The 19,838-nt window shown below is 44.5% G+C and overlaps 1 protein-coding gene across 1 annotated transcript; it reads left to right on the forward strand.

Moving 5' to 3' along the window:
- Positions 1-3,046: 3,046 nt before the first annotated feature.
- Positions 3,047-6,323, forward strand: LOC143508882 (extracellular calcium-sensing receptor-like). The gene is made up of 6 exons (XM_076997483.1): positions 3,047-3,261; positions 3,391-3,682; positions 3,855-4,646; positions 4,840-5,067; positions 5,194-5,317; positions 5,416-6,323. The coding sequence occupies exons 1-6, from the start codon at positions 3,047-3,049 to the stop codon at positions 6,321-6,323; spliced, it is 2,559 nt and encodes an 852-aa protein (XP_076853598.1).
- The last annotated feature ends 13,515 nt before the right edge of the window (positions 6,324-19,838 follow it).

Below are 19,838 nucleotides of genomic sequence, written 5' to 3' on the forward strand. Positions count from 1 at the left end.
ACCCAGGACCCTGAGGAGGAGGACCCACCGCCTCTGATCCTGCCGGCTACTCCACATGACAACCCCAAGTATTTTTTGGGGGGGAGTACGAGCCACGTCAGTATGGCGGTCCCGCCCCCCGATGACGTCAGTGTGGCGGTCCCGCCCCCCGATGACGTCAGTATGGCGGTCCCGCCCCCCGATGACGTCAGTATGGCGGTCCCGCCCCCCGATGACGTCAGTATGGCGGTCCCGCCCCCCGATGACGTCAGTATGGCGGTCACGCCCCCCGATGACGTCAGTATGGCGGTCACGCCCCCCGATGACGTCAGTATGGCGGTCACGCCCCCCGATGACGTCAGTATGGCGGTCACGCCCCCCGAGGACGTCAGTATGGCGGTCACGCCCCCCGAGGACGTCAGTATGGTGGTCACGCCCCCTGAGGACGTCAGTATGGTGGTTCCGCCCCCTGAGGACGTCAGCCCGGTGGTTCCGCCCCCTGAGGACGTCAGCCCGGTGGTTCCGCCCCCTGAGGACGTCAGCCCGGTGGTTCCGCCCCCCGAGGGTGTCTCATCCACGCCGGTTCCTGTCCCCGCGACCCTGGAGGGGTCGTCCACGCCGGTTCCTGTCCCCGCTGCCCGTCAGCAGTCCACGCCGGTTCCTGTCCCCGCGACCCTGGAGAGGTCGTCCACGCCGGTTCCTGTCCCCGCGACCCTGGAGAGGTCGTCCACGCCGGCTCCCGTTCCCGCTGCCCGCCAGCGGACCCTGCCTGTCCCCGCTGCCCGCCAGCGGACCCTGCCTGTCCCCGCTGCCCGCCAGCGGACCCTGCCTGTCCCCACTGCCCGCCAGCGGACCCTGCCTGTCCCCGCTGCCTGTCTGCCGGCTCCAGTTCCCGCTGCCTGTCTGCCGGCTCCTGTTCCCGCTGCCGGCCGCACCTGTCGCCCCAGAGACTGTGCTGCCCCCTGTTGGGCATGGACTTGGTGTTCCCCCTGCTCCGCCCTTTGCCTCCTATGTTCCGTTGCCCGTGTTCCCCTTGCTCCCTGGTCCCATCCCTGGTTTTGTTTTGGTCCCTGTCCCCGTGGTTGTGTCTGTCAAGGTCTGTGTTCCTGTTCCCGTGTCTGTTTCCTGTGGTGTCGTCTCTGTCCCTGTCCCCATGTCTGTTCCCCAAGTTGTCACCCACCTTGTGCCTGTGCCTGTCTCCGTTGTTCATGGTGTCTTTGCCTCTGTGTTTGCCTCCGCCTTGTCCCCTGGCCCCACTCCCGTGTCTGTCCCCGGTCCTGTACTGTCCGGCCCTGCTCCTTGCCCTGTCCGGTCTCCATGTGTCCCGTGTACCGCCATGCCCCAGCCCAGCTCCTGGCCCGTCTCTGGTCCCCCTGTCCCTGCCGTGCCCCGGTCTCCGTGCCCTGCTTTCCCCTGGTCTGTTCCTCCGGTCCGTCCCGTGTCTGCTGTCCCTGTCCCTCGCCGTGTTCCGTGGTTCCCTGTCTTGTCCTAGTCTGGTTCCCTGTCCTGTCTGCCCTTGCGTGCCCCAGAGTGGCACGCTTTGAGGGGGGGTTCTGTCACGTGCGGCTACGCCCCCTCTCCTAGCTGTCACTCTGGGTTCCCTCGTGTCTGTGTTCTTGCCCGTTTGTCCCGCCCTGCTCGTTAGTTTTATGAATCCCTCGTTTGTTACCACGCCCCTGTGTCATTGTCATCACCTGTCCCTAGTTTAGTTCTGTGTATAAAAGCCCCTGAGTCTCCCTTGTCCTTTGTCCGGTATTTTGAATTCATTCGTGATCGTGTTTATCCCACCGCTGTTCTCTGTGCCTGACCGTTTTCGTGTTTCTCCTGTTTTCCGTGCCCCCTGTCTTGTGATGCCTGTCTTTGCCTGTTTTACGGACTGCCCTCCTGTTATCGACCCTGCCTGGCTATCCGACGATGATTACGGTATTCCCCTGAATAAATCTCGCTCTTCTCAGCACTTGTGTCCGTCCTCTCGCTCCGTGGCGCGAGCCACGTTACACTGAAGCAACTCACCACATTAACAAACTCAAGTGGGAGCTATGAAAAAAAATATTTTCACCTTAATTGTCATACTGCTTTGAAATAAATAAAAAAAGAAATACAAAATAAAAGTTATAGCAGTGCATGGGTAGTCAAACTACTAGGCTGGGGCTACTGAAGCTGAGAACATACTGCACAATATTAATTATTTTTAATGATCTGTATTCATGAGTGCAAACAAATTTCGTGTCATCACACTTTTTTTCTCTCTCTCACTGCATTCCTGCAGTCTACTTGCTGCTGCTGGCTCCTGAAACTTGGCATCTTTTTGCCTTCACAAGTGCATCGAGATTAGGTGTCAAATCCTGAGTAGCAGCACATTTAACAATGTCATTCAAGTGTTTATTTGTTAACCTTGAGCGCTGCTTTGTTTTATTATTGTTCATTACGGAGAACACCTGTTCACAAAGATAAGTAGTCCCAAACATGGATAGAACTTATGCAGCCATGGCTGTTAATTTGGGGTAACCTGGCACGAGATATTGAGAAAACGTATTCAATTCCACGGACCCAAATTTATCCTTCGTAGCGGAATCGCATCCTGTGACTGAAGCCTTAACTCGTGTCAGTGCTGCATGCTGTCATTTACTGCCCTCTAGCGACCGGAGAGAGCATTTGGTTTGTATTCATTTTTTTTTAATCACAACTTTTGATAGAAATGAGCTAGAGACTCGCTTCTTTTTTTGACATACTCAGAAATTTATGCCGGGCCGTATTAAATCATCCAACGGGCCGGGTCCGGCCCGCGGGCCGTATGTTTGACATGCCTGTTGTAAATCCTATAAAGCGCTTTGTGAAAACATATGTTGTGAAAAGCGCTATACAAATATATTTGATTTGACATGTTAGTAAGGTACTATATTTTATCCACAGGTAAATAGTCACACCCCTTTGCTTTTAGCCTACCAGTAATACTGTTCCACTGAGAATTTGCCTTTCTGTATAAATACCATGTATCCGTCCTGTCCAAATAGCTGAAACATTAGACCTACCTGACGTTCTTTCATTATCTTCAGTCTGTAAGTGAATGGAGCCTGTCTTTACTCTCTTGCATGTGATAATGGCCATTATAAATTTCTCCAGTGCTAATGGGACTGCCTGTACTTTGCAAGGAGAATCTGCATACCCGGCACTGTCAAAGGATGGTGATATCATAGTTGGAGGAATTTTCTCCTTTCACAGCAGTTTGGATATCACAGACTTGTCTTATGTGGTCAAACCACCTTCAGTGAAGTGCATGAGGTAAGCAGGAAAACACAGCATTTTAGACACTTTATGAATATGTGATGTACTAAAATGTCACAAATGACATGTGAATGGAGCTTTAAATACTATACAAAAGCTTCCTTATATTTTTCTTTTATTATGCAGTCTTGATGTCAGGACCTTACAATATTCCCAGTCCTTCATGTTTGCAGTAGAGGAGATCAACAACAGTTCATCTTTACTGCCTGGTATCACTCTGGGTTATAAGATCTATGACACCTGTGGTTCCAAAGCAGTTGGGGTTCAGGTGGCTATGGCACTTGTTAATGGAAATGATAAATCAGTCTCAGATGAGCCCTGCACAAAACCAGCCCAGGTACAAGCCATAATAGGAGAGACGTACTCATCAGTGTCCATGGCTGTGGCAATGAGTATTGGACCTTTCAACATTCCCTTAGTAAGTATGTAATCAATTAGAAAAGAGGTTATGTCAATTTTGCATTCATCGAACAATTTTTTAAAATAATTTTATTTTACAATTTATTTTAATGTAATATGTCATTCTAATAATTCATATGAACTTTTCTCTAAACAATATGCCTAAGGATCCTTTATAAATGTGTTTTTAGATCAGTCACAGTGCCACCTGTGAGTGTCTCAGTGACAAAAGCAAATATCCCTCATTTCTGCGTACTATTCCCAGTGATTATCACCTGAGCAGAGCGCTGGCAGAAATGGTCAGGCACTTTGGCTGGACCTGGGTGGGAGCAATAAGAAGAGATGATGACTATGGCAACAGTGGAATGGCTGCATTTACTGAAACTGCAGAGCAGTTGGGCATATGCTTGGAATATTCCCTTCCATTTTTTAATACCTATTCAAAAGGGAAAGTTCTTGGAATCATTGAGCAGATTAAAAGCTCCACATCACGCGTCATAGTGGGTTTTATTGATGCCGGGGACTTAAAAATATTGCTTGATGCATTTTTTGAGTACAATATCATTGGATACCAGTGGGTAGGAACTGAAGCCTGGCTTGTAGATCCAGAACTGGCCAAAATTGACAAACACAACATACTGCAAGGATCCATAGGGCTGGCTATCCCTAAAACAAATGTGAATGGTCTGAAGGAATTCATTCTAGATTTAAATCAAGTGAAAACATCAGGAAGCACAATTTTTACTAAATACTGGGAGGCAATATTTAACTGTAAATATAGAGTGCATAATGATGCAGAGCATTCAGCTATATGCACAGGACAAGAGAAATTGTCTGAAATGAACAGCATCTTTACTGACATGTCCCTCATGCCATATTTCAATAATGTGTATAAAGGAGTGTATGCAATTGCCCACACCCTACATGACCTTCTGGGCTGTAAAGACACATGTCCAACAAATAAGCAGTCTGATCCTCTCATAGTAAGTTAATTGTCTGTTGTAGCACTGTTCCTGTACTTAATACTGATCTGTAAAACACCCATTTAGCACTGATTCGATAATCCAGCCAAATCCATGTCCCAATTAATCTTTATTTGGCAAGGCAGTGTTCATTACTATGCTTTTTCAAATAATATAATTTATTAACATATAAACTTTGATCTATTTTTTTCAGTTTCTAGAAAAACTTAAAATTGTAAATTTCAAAACTAAAGAAGATGAAGAAGTTTGTTTTGATAAAAATGGTGATCCTATTGTGAGATATGAGGTCATAAACTGGCAAACAAGTGCAGAAGAGCACCATGAATTTGTTGCTGTCGGACTTTATGACTATACTTTTCCTGTTCACAGGAGATTAACTGTAAATGTGTCTTCTATTGTGTGGGGACAAAATACTAATAAGGTCAGATTTGTACATTGGTCTGATTGTGCATATAAATATGATACTTTCATTTTGAATTTGAAGAATGTATTTATGTAAGCAATTATTTATTTTATATTGTCAACTAAAATTTTCCCCTGATGATAGGTTCCAGTGTCTGTGTGCAGTCAGAGCTGTCCTCCAGGCACCAGGAAGGCAGTACAGAAGGGAAGGCCTGTCTGCTGTTATGACTGTATACCATGTGCAGAGGGAGAAATCAATAATGTAACAGGTAAATAAGTACTGAGAAATAGTAAATGAAAATATTTTATTATTGGGAAGCTTAACTAACCACTTTCATTGTTTTCTTTCTTTCTTACTCAACAATAGATTCTATTAAATGTGAACAATGTCATCAAGAATCCTGGTCAAATTTACAAAAAAATGAATGCATACAGAAGGAAATTGAATATCTGTCTTATATGGAAACTATGGGAATTTTACTAACAGTGGTTTCTGTTGTTGGTGTATTTATGACACTAGCAATATTACTGATATTTTTCAAACACAAAAATACCCCAATAGTCAGAGCCAACAACTCGGAGCTGAGCTTCCTGCTGCTCTTCTCTCTGATTCTGTGTTTCCTCTGTTCACTTACTTTCATTGGTCAGCCCTCTGAGTGGTCCTGTATGCTGCGCCACACAGCGTTTGGGATCATCTTCGTCCTCTGCATCTCCTGTGTTCTGGGGAAAACAATAGTGGTGTTAATGGCCTTCAGGGCTACACTTCCCGACAGTAATGTCATGAAATGGTTTGGGCCTCCACAGCAGAGACTCAGTGTTCTTGCCTTCACTCTCATACAGGTTATTATTTGTGCGTTTTGGTTAACAACATCCCCTCCTTTTCCCTTCAAAAATCTAAAAGTCTACAAGGAAAAAATTATTCTAGAGTGTCATTTAGGCTCATCCATAGGTTTCTGGGCTGTGCTGTGTTATATTGGGCTGCTAGCTAGTCTATGTTTTGTTTTGGCTTTTCTAGCACGCAGGCTGCCTGATAACTTTAATGAAGCCAAATTCATCACATTCAGCATGCTTATATTCTGTGCAGTTTGGATCACATTTATTCCAGCGTATGTCAGCTCTCCTGGAAAATTCACTGTAGCTGTGGAGATATTTGCCATTCTGGCCTCCAGTTTTGGTTTGTTATTCTGTTTATTTCTCCCAAAGTGTTACATAATCATACTGAAACCAGAGAAAAACACTAAAAAACAACTTATGTGTAAAATTTTAAATAAGTGAGCTAATGGATTTCATATATACCGTATTTTCCAGACTATAAGCCGCTACTTTTTCCCCACGATTTACATTTACATTTATGACATTTAGCAGACGCTCTTATCCAGAGCGACTTACAAAAGTGCTACGTAGTTGCTTGGAATCTCCAAGGTAGTATCGATAGTCCTGAACACAAGGTACACTAAGCTGGAAAAACCACTAGCCGAAAGTCATATGATACCTAACAATTATGCCAAGTCATCATTATACCTGATTATACACATCACCTGAGGAAAAAGACAGTAAGCAATTCCTATAACACAAATATGCACAATACCTGAGAAAAAGACAGTAAGCAATACCTATAACAAACACCTGAGGAAAGAGACGATAAAGCACAGTAGACAAAAGCATAATTATATAAAGTGTACTTGAAAGAGGTGGGTCTTCAGTCGGCGTCTGAAGACAGCAAGTGACTCCGATGTTCGGACACACAAGGGAAGTTCATTCCACCCTCTTGGAGCTAGGACAGAGAAAAGTCTAGATCAGGGGTAATCAATTAAATCTTTCCGCGGTCCATTTTTGGCAGATAGCTCAGACCTTAGGTCCGGGTCCGCGGTGGCGAACGAAAGTTGTTGAGTTGTTGAGCGGGGGGGGGGGGGGGGGGGGGGGGGGTGCGGACGAAAGCTGTTGAGCGGGGGGGGGCGGGGGGGTGGGGACGTAACACTCAAATGGGTGGTGACCGTAACACTCGTCTGAAAGTAAATTCTCCGGTTTAAAATATAGTCTCCCGTTAAAATTTTTTTGGCATTTGGGTCCGTATCCAGTTAATCGGGAATGTGATTGGGTCCGGACAGGACGGCGTTTGGGCGGTCCGCCATTTTGTGATACCTGGTCTAGATGCTTGTCTCCCATGTGTCCTGGATGATGGAGGGTCAAGACGAGTCATACTTAAGGCACGGAGGGCTCTAGGTATGCTTCTGGGTTTTACCATGGCCATCAAGTAAGGAGGAGCTGGACCATTCTTTGCTTTGTAGGCCAGCACCAGAGTTTTATATTTGATGCAGGCAGCTACCGGAAGCCAGTGAAGGAAGCACAGCAAGGGAGTGACATGTCTGAACTTGGGAAGGTTGAAGACCAGCTGAGCTGCAGTGATTTGAACGATGCGGCTTATACTGAGGCGCGGCTTTTCTGTGGATTTTTCTTCACCTCTCAGGGGGTGGAGCAGAAAGTGAATCAGGTGGTAGGTCAAAGTTGTAAATCAAAGAAGTGCTCAATTTCATTTAGCACATGCAAGCAGCAGGCACGACAGAGACTTTTTTTCAAACCAACATGTGTTGTGCAAAATTCCGAGTCCCCTCGTTTGCACACGCACAAAGACGCTACAGATTATATTAGGGAGTTACAGTGACTATAACCTAGTTCATTGAGCACTCTAGTTTTGTCCTAACTAGATATTTAGACATAATACTGCAAAGTCATGGTCAGAGGTGAACATCGGTAGTGTAGTGTGTATTTTATTTAAAATAATTAACACCCTTGAGCCAGTGTGGCTTTGGACATAGATAATGCCGTGTCGTTTGCTGTGATGGAAAATTAAAGTCTAGCTCATGTTTGCGCATAGAAACATAAATCGACAATATAATCTGTAGCATCTTTATGCGCGGATAAACGAGGGGACTCAGAATTCAACACAACACCGGCTGAAAGCTAAAACTGTCACACATGAAATGCTACAGGCACTGTTCAGAAACTTATCAGTTCAGTTAAATGTATAGTGAGTCCCCGCTTAACGATGGGGTTAGAGACTGAAAAGTCCGTTGTAAAGCAGTTTTTGTCATTAAGCGTGACCCTAGATTTAGATATGCTTTGATCGTAAATACAGTATAGAAAAAACAAACAATGTTCTCGTGCGTGCGTACAGCGTGAGAAAGAGCGATCGCAATGCCGAGATGGGCTGCGGTGGAGGCTGCGCTGCCTCAGCTTATCGTACACAATACTCCACAACACTCCACTGTGCTGCCACTGCTCCTCCGCGCACCGCACAAAATAAAAAAAGTCTGTCGTAACTCCGGTCCGTCGTTAACTAGACCCATCGTTAAGTGGGGACTCGCTGTATTCAGTTCAGTTCATATATATATATATATATATATATATATATATATATATATATATATATATATATATATATATATATATATATTATGGCAAGCCGTTCAGAAAAAAAACTATATATATAGAATGACTGCTAAGTCTGAATATATGTAATGAAACCTGAGAATATGGAATGAAAGTCTGAATATATGGAATGAAAGTCTGAATATATGGAATGAAACCTGAGAATATGGAATGAAGTCTGAATATATGGAATGAAAGTCTGAATATATGGAATGAAACCTGACGTCACTTGCACCATTTTGTGCTTTCAGTTTGTGGTACCAGGTATGGCGGCAGGCTCGTTTGTTTGGCAGCATTTTGGGTACCCTGAGGAAATGATAAATGGGAAGAGAGTGACTGATAAGACACTGACCATATACAAACATTGTATGAAAATAATGCCGTACACCGCGACTAATACGAGCACGATACAGAGACATTTACAGCACCACCACAGCTCAGTACTCAGATCAACATATCTCACTTGGTAGCAGGGACAGAAAGGCGCTTTGGCAAGTTGAGACAGCAAAGGATATCAGGAGCAGTGTGGGGATGTTAATATTCTTAAAAATGAACATGGCAGTGTAGTTGCAGCAAATTCAGTGACATACTTGGTCAGGCTCTGTTTGCACTATTTGCACTCTGTATTATATTATATATACCCAATATCGTGTATCGTCACACCCCTAGCAGCAATCCTCAGTATGGAGGAGATGATAAACACCCTGACCAGTGCACGAGCTATAGTGGCATACTGCTTACAAGCAGAATAAATAGAACATTTCTCTATAGTACTGCTGGCTAGCATGCTATCAGCGGTGATTAGCTTGATTCGGAGCTGCGGTGTTTGTGTAAATTTACTCATGTTCAAAGGGCTTCCATAAGGGAAGATACAACTCTCGGAGTCCTCCTCAAACCGAACCAGTGTGCATGTCCGTCGTTAACCAGACCCGTCGTTAAGCGGGGACTCACTTTATTATGTGCAAAACAAAAAGTTTTTCTCTGTCAATACAGAGTGCAAATTATAGAGGCTTGTTCTTTGTGAGATCACTAGGAATGTGCTGTTTCTTACAGTGAGGAACTCTCCGACCCCGAAGCTGTTTCACGCTGAATGTCCGTGTTGAAATAAATCCACTTCAACCCGGTCTTGAAATGAAAATTGAAGTTTAATTTACTTTTGTAACACTTACAATAGAAACATGAACTAACTAAAATATCCACTGATTAAATAAAAATGTTCTAAATGTCTGTCGGAGTCTGCAGCAGCACGTAAGAAAACTGTTCGCTTCCAAGGCTCCTAGTCATCTGAAAAGAGCAACGCGAGAGTGCCTGGTAGCCGACTCCATATACCACAGATAACCTAAACATATGAATTCTAATTATTATGATTTTCCAATGTAATTACCCTTTTAACCACAAAAATAAATATCTAAGAAATTATTAATTCAAACAAAATTGTTTATCATTTTTAAACATTTCTACTTAAAACACCATAAGGTCTATCCTGGCCGCTACATACCCGGCCCCTAATTGCTTTCTATCCTAGAAACAATTACAAAATAGAAGAAAAACTACTTTCAGTCCTTTTCATTCTGCTTCTTGAAGCACGCAGAGTTTGGTGATCGGCCGTTCAAGTTCGTTCGTCTTCGTCTTGACGCGAACCTTGCGTACGACTCCATGTTCATCAACCACAATCTTCACTATACTTCCCATTAGCCATGATCCTCTGGGAGCTGATTAGTTGACAATCAAGACTATGTCTCCCTGGCTGAAGTTACGCACTGGACGATTCCATTTTTGTCTTTCCTGAAGTTGAGGCAGATATTCTCTGGTCCAGCGTTTCCAGAACAGATCACTCATGTACTGGACTTGCCTCCATCTTTTGCGTGAGTAAGTATCATTTTCATCGAAGATGCCCATTGGTAGGTTGGGATTAGTCTTGAGCAAGAGCAAGTGTTGTGGCGTAAGAGCTTCCAAATCATTAATGTCATTAGAAGGCGTAGTAATAGGCCTACTATTCAAGATGGCTTCACATTCGCAGAAGAACGTTTGAAGACCTTCTTCATCCAGGCTTTGTTCTCTCAACGTAGTATTCATGATTTTCCTGATTGATCGAATGATTCTTTCCCAGACTCCTCCGTGGTGGGATCCGGATGGTGGATTGAACAGCCACTTGATATCACGTTGAAGAAGACTGTTCTCAATCTGCGCAGCATTCCACTCCTTTATTGCCTTCTTCAGCTCATGGTTGGCCCCAACGAAGTTGGTCCCGTTGTTGGATCTCATTTCCTTTACTTGACCCCTTCTCGCAATGAAGCGACGCAGAGCTTGAATAAAGGAGTCTGTCTCCAATGATGTTGCCATTTCTATGTGAACCGCACAACATGCAAAGCAGGTGAATATTACCCCATATCTTTTTACAGACACTCTTCCCCGCTTGACGATGAATGGCCCGAACAAATCCACACCAGTTCTGGTGAAGGGTGGTTCGTTTGGTAGAACTCGGTTTCTTGGTAAGTCTGCCATCATTTGTGTACCTGATGCACCATGTTGTCTTTGACAGGTAGTACACCGAGACAGCATTTTTCTGATTGAAGACGAAGCATCAATGATCCAGTACCTTTGGCGTACGTGAGACAAGACGTGATTGCGTCCACCGTGCCCTAAGCACTCGTGTGCATCCTGGAGAATCAAGTCTGCCACATGATTGTTCTTAGGGATAATCATTGGATGCTTGGCTTCGCTTGGCATGGATGCTCGGCTGAGCCTTCCTCCAACGCGAAGGATTCCTTCCTCAAGTTGTGGATTGAGTCTGAAGATTCGACTACTTTTCTCGACAGAGTCCTTTCTCCGAAGAGCAGATATCTCCTCTTGGAAGCTGTTGTTCTGACAATGACCAATTATAGCAATCTCCGCTTTTTGTAGGTCCTCCACAGTCAGGTAAGTATGTTTGAGACTCCTTTTGTAGCTCAACATCTTCTTGTTCAGCTGTTGTTCATCACTGCATGATCTTTTTAACTCTTTTCTTTTCCTAGACAAGTTCACCAGGGTTCGCTTGAGTTGTGTGAACCACGCCACAGCCTTCTTGAGTTGTATCCATGAAGAGAAGTATTGGATTAATTGCTGCATAGCATCAGTGTTTTCTCCAGTGGTAGCATTAGCCAGTATGCTTTTCTTTACCTCAGGATCATCAGCCGTGAACTCTTCTTGGTGATCAGGTTCAACTGGCCACTCCCTTTCTGGTTTGCTAAGGAAACTGGGACCAGCAATCCAGACCTCGTTCTTCATAAAGGTGCTCACACTTTGACCCCTCGAGGTGCAATCGGCAGGATTCAACCGAGTGTTGACATAACTCCACTGGTGCACGTTTGATGCTTGCAGGATTATGGAAATCCTGTTTGCCACAAATGTCTTAAACCTGATGTTCTCGTTAGCTAGGTACTTGAGTACGGCAGTACTGTCCGTCCAAAACTTGGAATCTGCGAGTGGCAACTGAAGCTCCTTCCTCAGCATGACATCCACCTTTACAGCTAAGGCAGCCGCCGTCAGCTCCAACCGCGGGATGGTAGTTGGTTTCAGAGGGGCGACCCTCGCCTTCCCCAAGACGAATGAACAGTGAACATGGTTACTGCTGTTCTTCTGGACTAAGTACGTGACGGTACCATAGCCTGTGTAGTGACACTTTCTTCCGTTTCCAAAAAATGCCACTTAGAGCTGCAGACACAGTAATTTCTTCACGCGTACGACATGGCAAGTTCTTTAAGTTTAAGTGTCTTTACTTAGAGAATCGAAAGGTTACAAAAACAACACACGTAAGTATGGTAAGAAAACTATATGCTCCCGTGTCCTGCGCAGCTCTGACTAAACTGATGCTGCACGTTGTCAGTTACATTATTCTACGGAAGCGTCATCAAATATATTTATATCAATAATCACTTTCTTAGAATAAATTACACAATGTCATGAATTAAGAAGAAAATAAATTGTACATATTTTCACATTCTGCTTAATGGCTCTTACATATCCAGCCCCTAATTAGGTATACTGCAAGATTGCACAATTATTAACTTAAACTAAGAGCCATCAAATCCAGACTATCAATAAGCTACAAATAAACAATCTTTAAATAAAAAGTCCCTTTTTTCATTTGGCTTCTTGCAATAAGCATAGCTTATGTACAGATCTCTCTAGGATGCTGTTTTTTGTTTGCAACTTCACACGGTGCACAGTTCCACTGAAGTCAGGTAGGGCCTGTATTATTCTTCCCATTATCCAAGTGTTGCGTGGAGATGAACTATCAACTACTAGCACTACATCTCCAGGTTCAAAGTTCCTCTTCTGTCTCGTCCATTTCTGACGTTCCTGGAGGAGGGGGAGGTATTCGCGAGTCCATCTGCGCCAGAATAAATCCGCAAGATATTGAACTTGCCTCCAGCGCTTCCTTGTGTATAGATCATCCGGGTTGAAGATTCCTGGTGGTAGATTAGGCTGAGTCTTCATCAACAACAGGTGGTTGGGGGTCAGAGGATCTAAGTCGTGTGGATCATCTGACACGCTGGTTATGGGTCGGCCATTTATTATGCTTTCAACCTCACAAAGAAGTGTTTGAAGGCTGTCGTCGGTGAGGGTCTGTTCCTTAAGCAGAACGCTAAGAATCCTGCGAACTGAACGGATTTGCCGCTCCCAAATCCCTCCTTGATGTGATGCCGCTGGACTATTGAAAATCCACTTGATGCCTTTCCTTTGCATTGTTTTCTCAATTTCTGATTGGTTCAGGTTTTTCAGTGCCTCTTTCAATTCCTTCTCAGCACCAACAAAATTGGTGCCATTGTCGGATCGCATTATGGAGACCTGTCCTCTTCTACTTACAAAGCGACGAAGGACATTGATACAAGCACTTGTGTCCAGACTGTCAGCCACCTCAATATGCACTGCTCTGATGGTGAGGCAGGTGAACATCACACCATACCTTTTGACAGTGCTCCGGCCCCGTTTCACTTCAAATGGGCCGAAGTAATCAATTCCAACATTTGTGAACGGCGGCTTGTCTGGTACAAGACGATCTTCCGGCAGAGGTGCCATTTTCTGCTCACCAACTCGTCCTTGTTGTCTTCTGCAAACCGTGCATTTGGATATAAGTTTCCTGATGGCGGAGGTTGCTTGTGGGATCCAAAACTTCTCTCTCAACTGCGATAACATGTAATTACGCCCGCAGTGACCGATCTTCTCATGGATGTCACTCAGGATGAGAAATGCAACTCTTGAGTGTTTGGACAGTATCGCAGGATGTTTTATGTCCGCTGGCATGGCAGATTTAACTAGCCTTCCTCCCACCCTTAGGATGCCATCTTTCAACATGGGATTGAGTTTGTGCAGCTGGCTGCTTCTCTTGACAGACCTATTACAGCGGAGTGCATTAATCTCTTCAGTAAAGCATTGGGCTTGGCTGTACCGGATAATTTCGGCTTCTGCAGTCATCAGTTGTTCCAAGGTAAGTGCTTTCTTTTCCATGGTAGTCTTGTACCTTTCCATACTTTGCTGCATACGCAACTTCTGCTTCACTGGGTCCTTTTCCATTTGACTGATCTCACTTTGAAACTCTTTTCTTTTGTTTTTCAGGTTGATCAGTAGTTCTCTAGCTTTCATTATCCATGCAGTCGCCCTCTTCAGTCGGCTCCAACTGTCGTAGTAATCAAGTAACTTGTTCATGCAATCAAGCTTTTCTTCTGTAGTGATGGCGTTTACCGTGACACTTTTCACCTCCGGGTCATTCTGCATGCTCTGATTCAGGTTGTCTGGTCTCTGTGGCCATTCACTTTCTGGCTGTGAAAGAAATTCTGGGCCATTTATCCAGTCTTTATCTTCCATTAACTTTCTGGCTTTCATGCCCCTGGTTACTTTGTCAGCCGGGTTCTGCGACGTTCTGACATACCTCCACTGAGATGGTTTAGTGGCTTCTCGTATGAGTGTGATTCTATTTGCCACGAAAGTTTTGTAACGGGCAGTCTCACTATCGATGTACTTCAGAACTGTCGTGCTGTCAGTCCAGAAAATTGACTGCTGAAGTGGGATTTGCATTTCCTCTTGAAGCATCCTATCCACCTTGACTGCAACCACCGCTGAAGTCAACTCTAACCTTGGCACAGTGATCTGCTTGAGCGGGGACACTCTAGACTTCCCCATCATTATGGAACAATGAATTCTGCCCTGGTCATTCACCAAAACAAGGTAAGATACTGTGCCATAGGCAACCTCGCTAGCATCAGAAAAATGATGTAACCTGGCAACCACTGTGGTTCCAAAGGCCTGAGGTTTGACACATCTTCTGATGCTGAAGCCTGAGAGGAGAGTGAGATCCTCCAGCCACTTACTCCACTGTTCTGTTCGTGAGTCATCGATCTCTTCATCCCATCCTAGCTTTTCTTTACACAGGTCCCTTAGGAGAAGCTTGGCGGGGAGTATCAATGGTGCCAGGAAGCCAAGAGGGTCGTAAGTGGAATTTACAACAGAAAGAATACCTCTTCTTGTCTTGGGCTTGTCCTGTGACTTGATGCTGTACGTGAACACATCATCCTCTGTGCACCATTGTACACAAAGAGCTCGTTCTGTAGGCAGGGCATCCTTTGTGAGGTCGAGGTCTCTCAACTCAGTGGCTCGGAGTTCTGCAGGAATGGAAGACAAGACCTTTCTGCTGTTGCTGACTCACTTGGTGAGGGTAAAACCCCCTTCAGCGCACAAGTGTCGAACATTCTTCACCAAGAAGACTGCTTCCTCCTCCGTCGCCACCGATTTGAGACAATCATCCACGTAAAAATTATGTAGAACTGTTTCCACGGCTTCTGGGGCTGTGGTGCCTCTTCGATCTTCTGCTGTTATTCGTAGCGCATAGGACGCAACGCTAGGGGAAGACGTCGCTCCAAAAAGATGTACCATCATCCTGTATTCTTTTACAGGTGTGCCAAGATCACCAGCCGGCCACCACAGAAATCGCAACAGGTCAGCATCTGTCTCTGGGACTCTCACCTGATAAAACATGGACTCTACGTCCGCCATCACAGCTATCGGTTCTTCTCGAAACCTCACTAAGGCACCAATGAGCGTGTTGGTAAGGTCAGGTCCCTGCATCAACTGACCATTGAGCGAGACATCCTGGAAGCTGGCATTGCAATCGAAAACAACACGTATTTTCTTTTTCTTCGGGTGGTATACCCCGTGGTGCGGTATATACCAAACCCTGTCGTCATCACGGGCGAGCTGATCTTGAGGAACTTTCATGGCGTAGCCTTTTTCCAGCATACTCTTCATAAAGCCTTTGTAGTCCTCCAGAAACTCTTGGTTCCTTATCAATTTTCTCTTAAGACCAGCAGCTCGCTGCTCGGCCACACAGCGGTTGTTGGGCATTTTCATACCCTTGTCTCTCAGTGGGAGCCCCACACTGTAATGTCCGTCTATGAACTTGGTTGTGCTTTGCACTGATTCCATAAACAACTTGTCCTCTTGTGACATTTCCTCTTTGTCATCATATAGACACTCCGGAAAATCTGTGTTATATTGCTGTACAAGTAGCTGTTCCACTTCCTCAACTGCAATTCGATTAACACTGTAAAGAGCTGTTTTACCTCTGACAAGCGGGTTTTCATTAGTCACTGGACCATACACCATCCAGCCGAGAACCGTCTTAACAGCATAGGGTCCTTCCTCTTGGCTGTTAATAACATGCCAAGGCTCCATTGCTTTAGAGTTGTTGGCGCCAATCAGAAGGCCTACACTTGCATCGATACATGGTAGATTCACCTCATTCAGGTAGGACCACTTCTGTAGATGTTGCTGACTGGGAATGTTCTCTCTCTGCACAGGGATATTACTGTGTGTGAAAACTTTGGGTAGCCGCAGGTACTCTTCTCCATCAAGACTACACACTTCAAGGCCTGTAAGCAGGTAGCTATTGATCACCCTTCGTTCTTCTGCTTCGTTCTGACCCATGGTGCTTAAGGAGATCTGAGTTGGTTTTCTCTTCTCATTCAGCCTCTTTCTAAGGTCCTCTGTACAGAACGTGGCTGTACTACCAGGGTCCATAAACGCATAGGTTTCTATGGATCTTCCACTGATATGGGACTTCACCTTCACAGGAACTACAGGTAGTAGACAATCTGTATCTCCAGCCCCAGTATAGCCACACACTTCTTCCTTGACAGGACTTGGAGTCGCAGACATCTTGTCCTTACGAGTACTACCTTGTTCCAGCAGAGATGTCGTGTTCTTAACTCCTTCTTTCTGATGAAGAATGTCTGGGTGTTTTCGTGAGCACTGTTTGCATACGATCTTTTTCTTACAGTTCTGGCTAATATGACCTTGCCTCAAACACCCGAAACATAGTCCCTTTGACTTAAAAAAATCAAGACGTTCCTGGTTCTTTTTCTCTTTAATTTTGTTACAAGTTTCCAATGTGTGGTTTCCTTGACAAAATAGACATGGAGTTTCAAAAGAAGGTTCTATCTTGGTTGAGCTTGCTTGCTTTGGTGTTGCAGCTGAACTTTCCTTTTCCACCGCCACATTGGTTGCAAAGCTTGCTCCTTTTCCTCCACTCTTATCCACTTTCCCAATTTCCTTGCTTTTTCCTGCTGGTGGTGGGTTTTTGCCTTGGAGGTCTCCAAAGAGTGGATCCGTGGCCACCTTAGACTGTCGGTCAATGAAGGTGACGAGGTCTGCAAATCTTGCTCGGTGTCCTCTTTTCTCCTTGATTTTAAATGCTTCATTGCGCCAACTTTCTCGCATCTTATAAGGTAGTTTGGATACCACCATCCTCATATTCGTAGGATTATTCATTTCCTCCATCGATTCGACATCCTGCATCGTGTTGCAACAACCAGTTAGGAATAAAGCATAGGTCTCAAGTGCTTTTCCATCTTCCGCTTTGATTGGTGCCCATTTTAAAGCTTTATTGATGTAAGAGCTTGCAATCACCAACTCATCTCCATAATGTTTCTTTAACAGCTCTTTTGCCTCCTTGTGAGATGGTCTGTGTTCGCAGCTTCGAACAAGCTCCTGCGGTTCTCCTGCAGTGAACTGTTGTAGGTAATACAATTTGTCTTGTTCACTGTCCGTCTTCTGTTCCATGGCTTGTTCGAAAGATCTAATGAAAGATCTATAGGTAAGTGGATCACCCTTGAACACTGTCACCTTTTTCTCTGGAAGCTGAGCATACTGCTGTTGCCTAACAAGCATCTCTGTAATAGCGTTTTGGTTTTCCATTACTTTCAGAAGGCCAGTCATGCTTCCATCATGCTGTTGCACTGCAGTGTTTACTGTAGCAACCTGATGTCTTACATCTTGCAATGGCCTTAGTGATGCCTGGCTTCTGTAAGAAGGCCTGATCTGAGAGAGAGAGGCGGAGTTTTCCTCTTCTTCACCACCTGCTGCATGAGGGCACAGGTAGCTATTCATGCCATTCTCTGATTTCTCATACTGTTTCAGTATTCTGACTTTTGCTCTTTTTTCTGCAATAGCTGCATCTAGATCTAACTTCTCTTTAGCTGCTTTGATACGTACTTCTTCCATTTCTAACTCTTGTTTCTTCTCCAGAATAGCAGCACGTTCTACTAGACCAGAGAGCTTGGCTTCTTCAATAGCACAAACTGATGCACGAGAAGACACAACAGTAGAGCGTCCAGCGCATGAGCCCTTCTTGCTTAGTTTATTGGACTTACGGCTCACTTGTGACACACTATCATCAGGGTTTCTTCCTCAGCTTGTGATACTTGGTTTGTTCGTTGTAAGCTCAATGTCTCCTGCTCCATCCATTTGTCAGTTTCTTCATTAAACTGCCTGATAACTGCCATTTTAGGCTCAAACCAGTTGTTAATATCTGCCTCTTTCTCATCTTCAGGTAAAAGATCTCCTAATTGTTCAGTGATATCAACAAAATCTTGGAGAACTGGATTAAATTCTTCCTGCATTATTTCTTTCACTGTTTGCAAATTATCAGCAAATGTGATTAAACTGGTAACTTCCCTCCTTAGAGTTGTGTGTCGGGCTAGAAATCCTCTCCTGGAGCCAAGTAGCCTGTGCAGTTTGTTCTCAATTGCCTTCTCAGTTAACTTGACTGGCCGTTTGATGGCCATTTCTTCAGTGCCAACTGTTTCAACTTTACCGTCCTCCATATTTCTTTTCTCAATAAAGCTGTGTGCAAATTGTGCGCATATGAATCAAAAGTATTCCAATAACACTTTTCTTTATCCAATAAATGCTTCACAATTTCCGACGCACACGGAGCTTTCAATAATTTTCGGTTTCGGGCTTCGATCAACAAGTTAGCATAAATCTGCAAGTCACTGGTTAGCTAAATAGCGTTAGCTTCTTGGCTAACTTAGCTTCAAACTAGCACAGTCATGGCTTCCTTCCATCTAGCAAAACGAGTATTTAAAGGCTATTTGTCCTTCCATATATTGATTCAGCAGGCTTACCAGCTCGTTTGCTTTCAGTAAATCCTGATGATCCAGTCTGACACACCGTTCGGAGGTTTTAACTGATGGTTAGCTCCTGATTAGCATCCACAAAGTTCGGTTTTCAATCACTCTTGGTCCGTCCGTGAGCAGTTTTCTTACTAAATGTAATGACACTTTCTTCCGTTTCCAAAAAATGCCACTTAGAGCTGCAGACACAGTAATTTCTTCACGCGTACGACATGGCAAGTTCTTTAAGTTTAAGTGTCTTTACTTAGAGAATCGAAATGTTACAAAAACAACACACGTAAGTACGGTAAGAAAACTATATGCTCCCGTGTCCTGCGCAGCTCTGACTAAACTGATGCTGCACGTTGTCAGTTACATTATTCTACGGAAGTGTCATCAAATATATTTATATCAATAATCACTTTCTTAGAATAAATTACACGATGTCATGAATTAAGAAGAAAATAAATTGTACATATTTTCACATTCTGCTTTATGGCTCTTACAGCCTGTTTCGCATGCGTCACAAAAGTGATGCAATTGAGCTTGCACCGCTTTGCCAAATTCAGGTGATTTGAAACATTGAGTTACTCCAAAGTCAGTGAGCTCTTGGAGTTCTTCAGTCCACTTGCTCCATTGTTGTGCAAAGTGTTCTGGCACAGTGTCATCCCAGCCTATTCTTAGTCTACACAATTCTTGCAGGATGTTTCTAGCAGGTAGTATGACTGGCGATAACATTCCAAGCAGATCATAGACTGAGCTCATTGTTGACAGGATTCCTCTCCTTGTGAGAGGCCTCTGCTCGATGTTTACCTGAAACTTGAATTGATCTGAGATCATGGTCCTTGATTTCCGTCGCTCGGTCTTCAAGTGGAATGGTTAACAGCACGTTTAGACTGTTGGTCGTCCATTTCGTGAGTCTAAAGCCTCC

Source organism: Brachyhypopomus gauderio, chromosome 2 (genome assembly GCF_052324685.1).
Source record: "Brachyhypopomus gauderio isolate BG-103 chromosome 2, BGAUD_0.2, whole genome shotgun sequence".
In the NCBI taxonomy this organism is placed as follows: Eukaryota; Metazoa; Chordata; class Actinopteri; order Gymnotiformes; family Hypopomidae; genus Brachyhypopomus; species Brachyhypopomus gauderio.

Coding starts and splice junctions, on each gene's coding strand:
- LOC143508882 (XM_076997483.1), top strand. CDS start 3,047: ATGGAGCCTGTCTTTACTCTCTTGCATGTGATAATGGCCATTATAAAT. Junction 3,262..3,390: donor CCTTCAGTGAAGTGCATGAG/GTAAGCAGGAAA, acceptor TTTATTATGCAG/TCTTGATGTCAGGACCTTAC. Junction 5,068..5,193: donor GGGGACAAAATACTAATAAG/GTCAGATTTGTA, acceptor CCCTGATGATAG/GTTCCAGTGTCTGTGTGCAG.